General features: G+C 47.3%; 1 protein-coding gene across 2 annotated transcripts in view; it reads left to right on the plus strand.

The window, feature by feature from the left end:
• The window catches only part of PARVG (parvin gamma), a 55,636-nt gene that overhangs the window by 13,120 nt on the left and 28,296 nt on the right, over positions 1–14,220 (plus strand). For both annotated transcript variants that reach the window (XM_077266605.1, XM_077266606.1), the window contains one exon: positions 9,768–9,883. In XM_077266605.1, coding sequence (XP_077122720.1) covers positions 9,768–9,883 — 116 coding nt within the window. The remainder of the gene's footprint in view (positions 1–9,767; positions 9,884–14,220) is intronic.

The raw sequence follows: 14,220 nt of genomic DNA on the forward strand, positions 1-14,220 counted from the left end.
CCCTTACCAGCAGGAGCCTCTTTCCTTACCAGCAGGAGCCTCTCTCCCCATCAGCAGGAGTGTCTTCCCTCTCAAGCAGGAGCCACCCTCCTCACCAGCAGGAGCCACCCCTTTTACCAGCAGGAGCCTCTCCCCCATCAGCAGGAGCCTCTCCCCTCTCGAGCAGGAGCCACCCCCCTTACCAGCAGGAGCCTCTCCCCCATCAGCAGGAGCCTCTCCCCTCTCAAGCAGGAGCCACCCCCTTTACCAGCAGGAGCCACCCCCCTTACCAGCAGGGGCCTCTCCCCCCATCAGCAGGAGCCTCTCCCCTCTTGAGCAGGAGCCTCTCCTCTTATCAGCACCAGCCTTTCCCCCAGCCCAACTATAGACACAGGTCTGTCGATAATCCGGCCTTGCCAATAGGTCATCTATTTATACCTTCTGGATTTCTGGAGAAAGAAGACTTGAAGACGTGTGTGCTGCGTCTTACCAAAGCGCTGCTGATTTCTATGTAAATTGCTTTGGAAGCAGAGCTGAGAAATGGCTGAGATATGTTATTACGGAGGTAGAACTGTTTGTACTTTCCTTGAATATCGAACGGTAAAAGCCGTAAATGGACGAGAAACATCAAATGGATATTTTACCGCCTTTAGAGCTTCACAATTCTCCATTTACGGGGCTAAAAAGCTTCATGGCAGTAATAATATTTAATAGTAACTCCCAGTAAATTGGATCCCAGCAGATTCCCACATAAACTCACGTTAATTGCTGGCGCACGTATGGCAAGATGGTCCCTGCCAGAAAAAATGGTACATTAAAATGATATCGGAAATAAACAGAGACCAGGAGGTAAGAATTCTGTATATTTCTTGGATTTTACAACATACATTGGCAGATACTTAAGTAAAAAAACAACTCTGACTCCCACCAGGCCCTTGTTATATCCTTTCCAACATTTACATAATTTCTAATTAAAGGGGCCCTGTGGTTTTAGACCTTTAAATATTTTAGCAATTTACATTTTTTTTAAAATAAATCAGTCCCGGAGAAGAGAACAGTAGGCTGGACACTATATGGTCAATGTGCATTCGGAAGAAGCTTGCCGGTACTATCGCCTATATGGGGAAGCCCTAAAGATTATTGCCTACTTGTCAGTAATGTAAATGTATAATTTAAAGAAGAAAATGGGCACGGAGGGTATAATATAGAGGGATGAGGGTATAATAGTCAACATTGATATTTGGTCCCATGATACTACCACACCTATTTAACATCTTAAAATCCATTTATTGTACATTTTAAGCCACACCCATGAGGAGCCACTCAACCTCAGAAGAGCACACTTATTTGCTTAAGGTCGACCGCTTTGTGACTTATTTAAAAAAATGAGGTGGTGGTGAGGCATATGCAACTTTAACCACTTTTTGTGGACCCCCGTCTTGCATTATCATGTACATGAATGTTGTAGGAAGAACTTCCTCAGGATAGTTATGATTGACAGCCACTCTCCCAGCTCTTATATCCGGGATTGTAGAAAACTCTGATTTGAGCTTTTAAATTAGCTCAATGCAAACAAAACATAGGGGGTCTTCCTTTATCTTCTTCCTTTCAGCCTGTTAATGTTGGTTCTAACTTACTAACGAGACAGCCTGACCAAGGTATGAGCCTCTGTTAGGGCATGTAAGGGACCCACTTGATGGATGGTGATTCCTATTGTGGATATTTGGTAGTTGGGCTTTCTACTGGGAATTGACCCACGGGTTTGTACTCTTCCATAGTTCCTGACTCATGACGTTGGTAGCTCTTACCTAGGGCACCACTCATCATCCTCCTTATGGACAGCTTAAACCTCTCAGCAGGGAAGGTCACAGAGACAGTCTCATCTCCTCTGAAGTAGCCTGAGGCTGCAGACCGTGTAACATGGTGTGCCTGTCCCTCACCTACAAGTTGTAGGATTGTGTAGAGCTCCACTTCCAATCTGCTTCTTGCGTCCTCTGCAACTGACCCTGAATGATTAGTTGGCCCTCAAGTAACCTAGGCCATAATTACAGTGCGTTTCTACTCTACCCATCATGGAGACATCTCTGCCCAAATGACTTGTGTTTGGGGAATAGAGCAACAGCTGCTTTTTGTGCCCTCTGTGACTGACCCTGAGTGGTGAAAAGTTGTCCCTTATGTAACCTTGGCCATGACTACAGTGCCTGCCTACTCTACACCTCATGCAGACATCTCTGCCCAAGCCACCTGTGTTTTGGAGTAGAGCTCCACCTGCTATATGTGACCTCTGCGATTGACCCTCAGTGGCGAGAAGTTGTTTTCTTTTCCTGATGAAGGAGTTTGTTCACTTGTGAAACGCGTAGATTAATAAAACTGCTCTTTGTTCAACACCATCATCACCACTGCATATCTTCTTGACCAGTAATGCAGCAGGTTTATTCGTAGATCGTTTTCCACTATTACTCTATCCCTCATGCAGACATCTACGCCCAACTGGCTTGTGTTGGGGGAGTAGTGCTCCAGCTGCTACTTGTGCCCTCTGCGATTGACCCTGAGTGGCGCGAAGTTGTCTCTTAAGGAACCTGGGCTGTTGTGAATTTACTTTTTGGCTCCCTCTAGTGGCTACTAGTGATTTGACTCTGGGTTTGTCAGTCATTCCTTTTATGCTCACCTGGGTCGTTAGGTCAGGGGTGTTGCTATATAAGCTCCCTGGACCTTCAGTTCAATGCCTGGCAACGTTGATATCAGAGCTAATCTGTAGTGCTCTTGTCTTCTGATCCTGGTTCCTGTTTGATTAAGCTAAGTCTGCTTTTTTTGCTTTTTGCAATTCGTTATTGTTTGCATTTTTTGTCCAGCTTGTATTTTATCTGTATCCTGACCTTGCTGGAAGCTCTAGGGCGGCTGGTGTTCTCCCCCCGGGCCGTTAGACGGTTCGGTGGTTCTTGAATCTCCAGCGTGGATTTTTGATAGGGTTTTTGTTGACCATATAAGTTATCTTACTATATTCTGCTATTAGTAAGTGGGCCTCTCTGTGCTAAACCTAGTTCATCTCTGTGTTTGTCATTTCCTCTTACCTCACCGTTATTATTTGTGGGGGGCTTGTATCCTACTTTTGGGGTCCTTTCTCTGGAGGCAAGAGAGGTCTTTGTTTTCCTCTTCTAGGGGTAGTTAGCTCTCCGGCTGGCGCGAGACATCTAGCGACCAACGTAGGCATGTTCCCCGGCTACTTCTAGGGTTGGCGTTAGGAGTAGATATATGGTCAACCCAGTTACCACTGCCCTATGAGCTGGATTTTTGTACTTTGCAGACTTGCTGATATCTCTGAGACCCTCGCCATTGGGGTCATAACAGTTTGCCAGGCCAGTACTAAATGTTAAATGCATTGCAGAAGTGGGATTATAAGAAAGAAAGTTCTGAGTTTTTTTTCTCTCTCTCATTTTTTTTTTTTTTTCTTTTCCCCTTTACCTTTGAGTGGCTTGTGATTGCTGCAGACATGAATGTCCAGACCTTGATTACAAGTGTGGACCAGCTTGCTGCTCATGTGCAGGGCATACAAGATTATGTTACCAGAAATCCTATGTCAGAACCTAAGATACCGATTCCTGAACTGTTTTCCGGAGACCGATTTAAGTTTAGAAATTTCAGGAATAATTGTAAGTTGTTTTTGTCCCTGAGACCCTGTTCCTCTGGAGACTCCGCTCAGCAAGTGAAAATTGTTATTTCTTTTTTACGGGGCGACCCTCAGGATTGGGCTTTCTCGCTGGCGCCAGGAGATCCGGCATTGGCTGATATTGATGCGTTTTTTCTGGCGCTCGGTTTGCTTTATGAGGAACCCAATCTTGAGATTCAGGCAGAAAAAGCCTTGCTGGCTATGTCTCAGGGCCAGGACGAGGCTGAGGTGTATTGCCAAAAATTTCGGAAATGGTCCGTGCTGACCCAGTGGAACGAGTGTGCATTGGCTGCAAATTTTAGAAATGGCCTTTCTGAAGCCATTAAGAATGTGATGGTGGGTTTTCCCATTCCCACAGGTCTGAATGATTCCATGGCCCTGGCGATTCAAATTGACAAGCGGTTGCGGGAGCGCAAAACCGCAAATTCCCTCATGGTGTTATCTGAACAGGCACCTGATTTAATGCAATGTGATAGAATCCTGACTAGAAATGAGCGGAAAATTCATAGACGCCAGAATGGCTTGTGTTACTACTGTGGTGATTCTGCACATGTTATCTCAGCATGCTCTAAGCGTCTTACTAAAGTTGTTAGTCCTGTCGCCATTGGTAATTTGCAACCTAAGTTCATTCTATCTGTAACTTTGATTTGCTCACTGTCATCGTATCCTGTCGTGGCGTTTGTGGATTCAGGTGCTGCCCTGAGTCTTATGGATCTGTCATTTGCCAAGCGCTGCGGTTTTGTTCTTGAGCCATTAGAAAATCCTATCCCTCTTAGGGGTATTGACGCTACGCCATTGGCAGAAAATAAGCCGCAGTTTTGGACACAGGTTACCATGTGCATGACTCCTGAACATCGGGAGGTGATACGTTTTCTTGTTCTGCATAAGATGCATGATTTGGTTGTTTTGGGGTTGCCATGGTTACAGACCCATAATCCAGTCTTGGACTGGAAGGCAATGTCAGTGTCAAGTTGGGGCTGTCATGGAATTCATGGAGATTCCCTGCCCGTGTCTATTGCTACTTCTACGCCTTCGGAAGTTCCGGCGTATTTGTCTGATTATCAGGATGTCTTCAGCGAGTCTAGGTCCAGTGCTCTGCCTCCTCATAGGGAATGTGACTGTGCAATAGATTTGATTCCAGGCAGTAAGTTTCCTAAGGGAAGACTGTTTAATCTGTCGGTACCTGAACATACCGCGATGCGTTCATATATCAAGGAGTCTCTGGAGAAGGGGCATATCCGTCCTTCTTCTTCCCCTCTTGGTGCGGGATTCTTTTTTGTGGCTAAGAAGGACGGATCTTTGAGGCCTTGTATTGACTATCGGCTTTTGAATAAGATCACTGTCAAATTTCAGTATCCTTTGCCGTTGTTGTCAGACTTGTTTGCCCGGATTAAAGGTGCCAAGTGGTTCACCAAGATAGACCTTCGTGGTGCGTACAACCTTGTGCGCATTAAGCAAGGAGATGAATGGAAGACCGCATTCAATACGCCCGAAGGTCATTTTGAGTACTTGGTGATGCCATTTGGGCTCTCTAATGCACCTTCAGTTTTTCAGTCCTTTATGCATGACATTTTCCGGAAGTATCTGGATAAATTTTTGATCGTTTATCTGGATGATATTCTGTTTTTTTCTGATGATTGGGACTCGCATGTGGAACAGGTCAGGATGGTTTTCAAGATTTTGCGTGAAAATTCTTTGTTTGTTAAAGGCTCAAAGTGTCTCTTTGGTGTACAGAAGGTTCCCTTTTTAGGGTTCATTTTTTCCCCTTCTGCTGTGGAGATGGACCCAGTCAAGGTTCGAGCTATTCATGATTGGACTCAACCCTCGTCAGTTAAGAGTCTTCAGAAGTTCTTGGGTTTTGCTAACTTCTACCGTCGTTTTATCGCTAATTTTTCTAGCGTTGTTAAACCGTTGACGGATATGACCAAGAAAGGCTCTGATGTGGCTAACTGGGCTCCTGCTGCCGTGGAGGCTTTCCAGGAGTTGAAGCGTCGGTTTACTTCGGCGCCTGTTTTGTGCCAGCCTGATGTCTTGCTTCCCTTTCAGGTTGAGGTGGATGCTTCGGAGATTGGGGCAGGGGCCGTTTTGTCGCAGAGAGGCCCTGGTTGCTCTACTATGAGACCTTGTGCCTTTTTCTCTAGGAAGTTTTCGCCGGCAGAGCGAAATTATGATGTGGGCAATCGGGAGTTGTTGGCCATGAAGTGGGCATTTGAGGAGTGGCGTCATTGGCTCGAGGGTGCTAAGCATCGTGTGGTGGTCTTGACTGATCACAAAAATCTGATGTACCTCGAGTCTGCTAAACGCCTGAATCCTAGACAGGCCCGCTGGTCATTGTTTTTCTCCCGTTTTGACTTTGTGGTTTCGTATTTACCAGGTTCTAAGAATGTGAAGGCCGATGCTCTGTCTAGGAGCTTTGTGCCTGATGCTCCTGGAGTCGCTGAACCTGTGGGTATTCTTAAGGAAGGAGTTATCCTGTCAGCTATTTCTCCAGATCTGCGACGTGTGTTGGAGAGATTTCAGGCTGGTAGGCCGGACTCTTGTCCACCTGACAGATTGTTTGTGCCTGCTAAATGGACCAGCAGAGTCATTTCCGAGGTTCATTCCTCAGTGTTGGCAGGGCACCCGGGAATTTTTGGCACCAGAGATCTGGTGGCCAGGTCCTTTTGGTGGCCTTCCTTGTCAAGAGATGTACGGTCATTTGTGCAGTCCTGTGGTACTTGTGCTCGAGCTAAGCCTTGCTGTTCTCGTGCCAGCGGGTTGCTCTTGCCCTTGCCTGTCCCGAAGAGACCTTGGACACACATCTCTATGGATTTCATTTCGGATCTTCCGGTGTCTCAGGGCATGTCTGTCATCTGGGTGATATGTGATCGTTTCTCCAAGATGGTCCATCTGGTTCCTTTGCCCAAACTGCCTTCCTCTTCTGATCTGGTTCCTGTGTTCTTCCAGAACGTGGTTCGTTTGCACGGCATTCCTGAGAATATTGTGTCGGACAGAGGATCCCAGTTTGTTTCCGGGTTCTGGCGATCCTTTTGTGGTAGGATGGGCATAGATTTGTCGTTTTCGTCCGCTTTTCATCCACAGACTAACGGATAAACGGAACGAACTAATCAGACTCTGGAGGCGTATTTGAGGTGTTTTGTCTCTTCTGATCAGGATGATTGGGTGACCTTCTTGTCGTTGGCTGAATTTGCCCTTAATAATCGGGCTAGTTCTGCCACCTTGGTTTCGCCATTTTTCTGCAACTCTGGTTTCCACCCTCGTTTTTCCTCGGGACATGTGGAGCCTTCTGACTGTCCTGGGGTGGATTCTGTGGTGGATAGGTTGCAGCGGATCTGGAATCATGTGGTGGACAACTTGAAGTTGTCACAGGAGAAGGCTCAGCGCTTTGCCAACCGCCGCCGCGGTGTGGGTCCCCGACTTCGTGTTGGGGATTTGGTATGGCTGTCTTCTCGATTTGTTCCTATGAAGGTCTCCTCTCCCAAATTTAAGCCTCGATTCATTGGTCCTTACAAGATATTGGAGATCCTTAATCCTGTATCCTTTCGCCTGGATCTTCCGGTGTCGTTTGCCATTCACAACGTATTTCATAGGTCCTTGTTGCGGCGGTACGTTGTGCCTGTGGTTCCTTCTGCTGAGCCTCCTGCTCCGGTGTTGGTTGAGGGCGAGTTGGAGTACGTGGTGGAGAAGATCTTAGATTCTCGTCTCTCCAGGCGGAGGCTTCAGTACCTGGTCAAGTGGAAGGGCTATGGTCAGGAGGATAATTCCTGGGTGGTCGCCTCTGATGTGCATGCGGCCGATTTAGTTTGTGCCTTTCACGCCGCTCATCCTGATCGCCCTGGTGGTCTTGGTGAGGGTTCGGTGACCCCTCACTAAGGGGGGGGTACTGTTGTGAATTTACTTTTTGGCTCCCTCTAGTGGCTACTAGTGATTTGACTCTGGGTTTGTCAGTCATTCCTTTTATGCTCACCTGGGTCGTTAGGTCAGGGGTTTTGCTATATAAGCTCCCTGGACCTTCAGTTCAATGCCTGGCAACGTTGATATCAGAGCTAATCTGTAGTGCTCTAGTCTTCTGATCCTGGTTCCTGTTTGATTAAGCTAAGTCTGCTTTTTTGCTTTTTGCAATTCGTTATTGTTTGCATTTTTTGTCCAGCTTGTATTTTATCTGTATCCTGACCTTGCTGGAAGCTCTAGGGCGGCTGGTGTTCTCCCCCCGGGCCGTTAGACGGTTCGGGGGTTCTTGAATCTCCAGCGTGGATTTTTGATAGGGTTTTTGTTGACCATATAAGTTATCTTACTATATTCTGCTATTAGTAAGTGGGCCTCTCTGTGCTAAACCTAGTTCATCTCTGTGTTTGTCATTTCCTCTTACCTCACCGTTATTATTTGTGGGGGGCTTGTATCCTACTTTTGGGGTCCTTTCTCTGGAGGCAAGAGAGGTCTTTGTTTTCCTCTTCTAGGGGTAGTTAGCTCTCCGGCTGGCGCGAGACATCTAGCGACCAACGTAGGCATGTTCCCCGGCTACTTCTAGGGTTGGCGTTAGGAGTAGATATATGGTCAACCCAGTTACCACTGCCCTATGAGCTGGATTTTTGTACTTTGCAGACTTGCTGATATCTCTGAGACCCTCGCCATTGGGGTCATAACACTGGGCCATGACTAAAGTGCCTGCCTACGTTACGTCACATGTAGACCTCTCCACCTAAGTTGCTTGAGTTGGGGAGTGAAGCTCCATCTTCTCCTCGTGCCCTCTGCAAATGACCCTAAGTGGCGGGAAGTTGGTCCTGCGGGACTCTTCTGTAAGTTTCCTATTTTCCTGGGAGTGAGACCGGTCGGACGGCAAACATTTTTGTGAAATGTTGTCGGCCAACTCCAGACTAGAAGAAATGAACATGTAACTGATGAAAGACATATGAAGGATGAATCAAAATCCAGATCAACAGATGGCTCACTTCACCCAGTAATGTGAACGCCGCGCCGTCACATCAAACCGGGCAGAAAAAAAAGAGCATGGGATATTATACAATAGAGCAGAGGATAATTATAGTTTCCCTGACAACCGAGCAGCCTCGTCGTCAGCCCCGAGCAAATCTCGACTCAAAAATATTGTGAAAGAAAGACAAAAATATCATCCATCTAGCTAAACAAATGTTAAGGCTCCGCACCTCCCACCATCTCATCCAGAGTCCCCAGTGCAAAATCTATGTCCAGACTCTTCCGACTCTAATGGTTCCTTCATATGGGGGCAGAGGGACTTAGTGCAAAAAGTCCTCTGGATTTCATCCCTGGCTCCCTCACTGGATCCTTCAGCTCTTTGTCTTTATTACTAGATGGTGGTTTTTGGCAGGAGAAGTTCCCAAGAATCCAAAATATCCTAAATCCAAAAGTTACCTGAACTTTTAACCACACATACAACTTCTCCTGAAACATTCAGGAGATTCCCAGAAAAAAGGGGCACCTTCCGGACTTCCAGAAGAGTTGGCAACTCTACCAGCGCCACGGAATTTTCAAGGAAAGTGTTACTTTTTGGAAAATTTCTTCGGTAGAGGCGGCACAGAAAAGGTATAGAGGGTGTGATCTTAAAAGGGTGTGATTATGGGGCAAAAATTCCCACCTATCCGGTGGGATCTTAGGGGGTCATGAGAGATGTTTATGCGATTTCACCCCAATCTGTTACTGCAGCTGAGTTAATACTAGGGATCTTTTATTCAGGACCCTCAATTTTTGGCCAACGTGGAGACCAGCTACAAAGAGCGTCTTTCCTCCTGGAGGACCCATACCACGCAGCATCACACAGAGCAATTGATTTGTTTTGGAAGCATGTAACACCTAATTCCTCCAGTGGTGGCACTGCAGGAAAATTATACTCTTACAGCCAGCTTTACTTACCGATCACACCTGATTGGTGGGATTTTCAACAGAGACTGTTCTGTGAGCACTTATTGTAAAGGGACCTTTCTAATGAGTAGGGATTGTCTAAAATGGAGAACCTCTTTAAGGTGCTTGTAAACAAACCACTTGATGAATTCTGAATTTTCTTCATCCATACCTATAGATCGTACTAGTGCACTTATTATCATCCGAACAGGTGTACAGGTGATCGACATATATTTCTTTCTTCCAGCGATCCACAGCAAAGACCTCCTTGCCACATTACATCTGCTTGTTGCCCTTGCCCGTCATTTTCGGCCAGACCTGCCTCTTCCTCCCAATGTGTCTGTAGAAGTCATCGTTGTGGAGGTAAGTCAACATTACTACTTTTCCAAGATACTGGATGATATCTGCTAAAGAAATGGGACCAGGGAAAAGAGGGGGTAGTGAGGCTACACCGCAAAGTAACCACAAAAACTAATCTGTTAAGAATCATGTAGGTGGTCCTAGTCTCATGAGGAGTCATGTAGGTGGTCTCAGTCTTCAAAGGAGTCATGTAGGTGGTCCCAGTCTCCCGAGGAGTCATGTAGGTGGTCCCAGTCTCCCGAGGAGTCGTGTAGGTGGTCCCAGTCTCCCGAGGAGTCATGTAGGTGGTCCCAGTCTCCCGAGGAGTCATGTAGGTGGTCCCAGTCTCCTGAGGAGTCATGTAGGTGGTCCCAGTCTCCCGAGAAGTCATGCAGTCAAGCGTGTTGAAATGTTCAGGCTCTGGCTGCATCTACACCCGATGCATGCGCCAAATGCATCTGGACCTGGCTTGGATCACGTCACATTTCAATCGAACCGAAACTGCACGACTTTTCACACCTACTTTTTATCCCTATTCCAACCTCTAGTTCTCCCACATTGGCCATTCAGGTGTCTGGGAAACCTGGCGGACCACCCTTTTTACAAGCTGTAACGGAGGGCACAATGATAGTGTCACGGGAAACCTAGGTGTCACGGGAAACTTAGGTAGGCAAGAGCTAATAACCCGGGCCCCTGCGATTTCCCTCAACTCTGGGAAACCCTGACTGACCCTCTCCCAGAGTTTACACTGATGGTGTGCATGTCTGGGCCTCCATCCTCACCCTGTCTCCTGTTACAACCACTGGCTGAAACCACCACCCACCACCCAGTGAAGAGACCACTAACCAATACCCACAGTTAGCACAGACAAGGATAACGGAAAATATACACCACGCCGCAGTCACTCAGGAATACACAATAAGTGCACAGGGCAAAACAAATACAAATATAGGAAGGAGGAAAATATGACAAAGGGAAATATACACCACCAGATACGATACTCCTTCTCCTAGACCACCACTCCAGACCGAGATAACCAAGCACAAGACAGAAGCTATAATCGGCGATGCCCAATGTTCAGAAGAACAATTTAAAGGCAGTGAGCGTGACACAGCTTCCAATCCGAGCACCAGCTAAATTAACCCCGGACCAGCTAGATAAAATCTAGCCGACACCACTGAGCGCATAGTGGACAAAAGCGGAATTACCGCTGTCTGTCGAACGCCCTAGTATGAACAGTGTCCGACATGACAGTACCCCGCCTTCTACGAGGGACCCCAGGGACCTCACGACTTATAGGACCTGGCTTGTCCGGATGGCGGCGGTGAAACATACTGACCTGCCGATCCGCATGAATGTCCAAGGCTGGTACCCAAGACCTCTACTCCGGCCCATAACCACGCCAGTGTACCAAATACTGTAAGGTGCGGCGCACTACACGAGAGTCAACCACCTTGGAGACTTCAAATTCCAAATTACCATCCACGAAGACTGGGGAAGGCATCGGTGTCGCGTCCACAAGACCCACCATCTTTTTTAGCAACGATCTGTGGAACACGTTGTGTATCTTATACACCGTAGGAAGCTCCAATCGGTACGCTACAGGGTTAATGACGGCGGCGACCCTAAATGGACCAATAAACCTTGGACCCAATTTAAGGGATGGTATTTTGAGTCTTATGTTTTTTGTGGATAACCACACCCAGTCATCCACACTCAGGTCTGGACCTGGCACACGCCTTCTGTCAGCCACACGTTTGTACCTAGCACCCACGCTCAACAAGCGCTGTTTAACTCTCCTCCAGACTGTTGACAGTTGTGCTCCTAACTGGTCTTCCTCCGGGATGCCGGAAGAGCCCCCCTGACTCAAAGTACAAAATTGAGGATGTAGCCCGTAAACACAAAAAAACGGAGACTCCCCAGAAGACTCCTGGCGGTGATTATTGATGGCAAACTCAGCCAAAGGAAGGAACTTCGACCACTCCTCCTGGTTATCAGAAACAAAGCAACGTAAGTACTGCTCCAAATTTTGGTTCATACGCTCGGTCTGACCATTCGACTGAGGATGAAACGCTGAAGAATGAGACAACTTGATCCCCAGCCGTAAGCAAAACGCTTTCCAAAATTTTGCCACAAACTGAGTACCTCTATCGGAAAAGATGTCAGATGGAACCCCATGAAGTCTGACCACCTCCTGCACAAATACCTGAGCCAGAGTCTTAGCATTAGGCAATGAAGGCAAAAACACAAAGTGCGACATTTTTGAGAACCGATCAACAATCACCAAAATTACCGTGTTCCCAGCTGAGGAGGGCAAGACAGTGATAAAATCCATGGAGATCTCCGTCCATGGCTTACTAGGTACCTCGAGAGGAAGTAGTGTGCCAACAGGATGGGACCGGGGCGTCTTAGCCCTAGCGCACGTGGTGCAAGCTGACACGTATGAGACCACGTCCTGTCGGATTTTGAGCCACCAAAACCGACGTGACACCAACTCCCAAGTACCCCTGACCCCTGGGTGGCCAGCCAGGACAGCATCATGATGCTCCGCCAAAACCTTTAAGCGGAGATGAAGCGGTACAAACGATTTGTTGATGGGAAGCTCAGATGGTACCTCCTCCTGAGCCTCGGCAATCTCAGCCTCAACCTCGGTTGTGAGAGCCGAAACCCCAACACCCTTTTGGAGGATGGGTACTGGATCCTCCCGAGGTTCTCCCCCCGGAAAACACCTGGACAGAGCATCCGCCTTAGTGTTTTTAGACCCAGGTCTGTAAGTAACAACAAAGTTGAACCGCGTGAAAAACAAAGCCCAGCGAGCCTGCCTGGGAGACAGACGCTTGGCAGACTCCAAATAAAGCAAATTCTTATGGTCGGTAATTACAGTAACCTGATGAACCAACCCCTCCAAGAAGTGTCGCCATTCCTCAAAGGCCAACTTGATTGCCAACAACTCCCTGTTGCCGATATCGTAGTTATGTTCGGCAGACGACAGTTTCTTGGAGAAATAGGCGCAAGGACGCAAATCGCTCAAGGATGAACCTTGTGACAACACCGCCCCCACACCAACCTCAGACGCATCGACTTCCACAACAAAAGGTTTCGATACGTCTGGCTGCACAAGAATGGGGACCAAAACAAAACTATTCTTTAGAAACTCAAATGCGCGCACAGCGGCCTCAGGCCAAACGGAGAAATTGGTACCCTTTTTAGTCATGTCAGTTAGCGGTTTAGCAATGATGGAAAAATCCTTGATAAACTTCTTATAGTAGTTAGAAAACCCAAGGAACCGCTGAAGTGCTTTCAGGTTATCAGGACGTTCCCAATGCAACACCGCTTGCACCTTAGCGGCGTCCATTTTAAACCCAGAAGCAGACACAATATAACCCAAGAAAGGCAACTCCTGAACCGAAAATACACATTTCTCAAGTTTTGCATAGAGCTTATTCTCTCTGAGGAGCTGTAACACCTGCCTGACATGATCTAAATGAGTATCACGGTCGCTAGAATATATGAGAATGTCATCCAGGTACACAATAACGAATTTCCCCAAAACATGCGAGAACACATCATTTATAAAATGTTGGAACACTGCTGGTGCGTTTGTCAACCCAAATGGCATCACCAAATTTTCAAAATGACCCTCAGGGTATTAAAAGCCGTCTTCCACTCATCACCTTGACGGACTCTTATGAGGTTGTACGCCCCCCTGAGATCAAGCTTGGTGAACCACTTAGCACCTGCCACCTGGTTGAACAAATCTGGTATCAGTGGCATAGGGTATGGATCACGAACCGTAATCTGGTTCAACTCCCTGAAATCCAGACACGGGCGTAGTCCGCCATCTTTTTTCTTAACGAAGAAGAACCCCGCTGCCACAGGCGAAGATGAAGGCCTGATGTGCCCTTTGCTCAAACTGTCAGCAATGTAATCCTTTAACGCTTGTCTCTCCGGACCGGAGATGTTAAACATCCTTGCTTTCGGCAATTTGGCCCCTGGTTTAAACCTGATAGTACAGTCATAGGAGCGATGTGGTGGCAACTCTGAACAACCCTTCTCAGAGAACACATCCGCAAAATCCAGAAGTGACTCAGGAACGCTTGAAGTCACAGCAGACACACATGTGGCCAGGCAATTCTCCTGGCATAATTCGCTCCAATGAATTATGTCCTGAGTTTTCCAATCAATAACTGGGTTGTGCATAGACAACCAAGGAAAACCCAAAACCACCTGAGCAGGAAGACTCTTGAGCACCTTACATGTAACCCGCTCGCAATGTAGAACCCCAATGTGGAGTTTCACTTCAGCCACAAACTCAGTAATCTCCCCCTGTGGGAGAGGAGCAGCATTGATGGTGACCACGC

This window comes from Ranitomeya variabilis, chromosome 5 (assembly GCF_051348905.1).
Source record: "Ranitomeya variabilis isolate aRanVar5 chromosome 5, aRanVar5.hap1, whole genome shotgun sequence".
Classification (NCBI taxonomy): Eukaryota; Metazoa; Chordata; class Amphibia; order Anura; family Dendrobatidae; genus Ranitomeya; species Ranitomeya variabilis.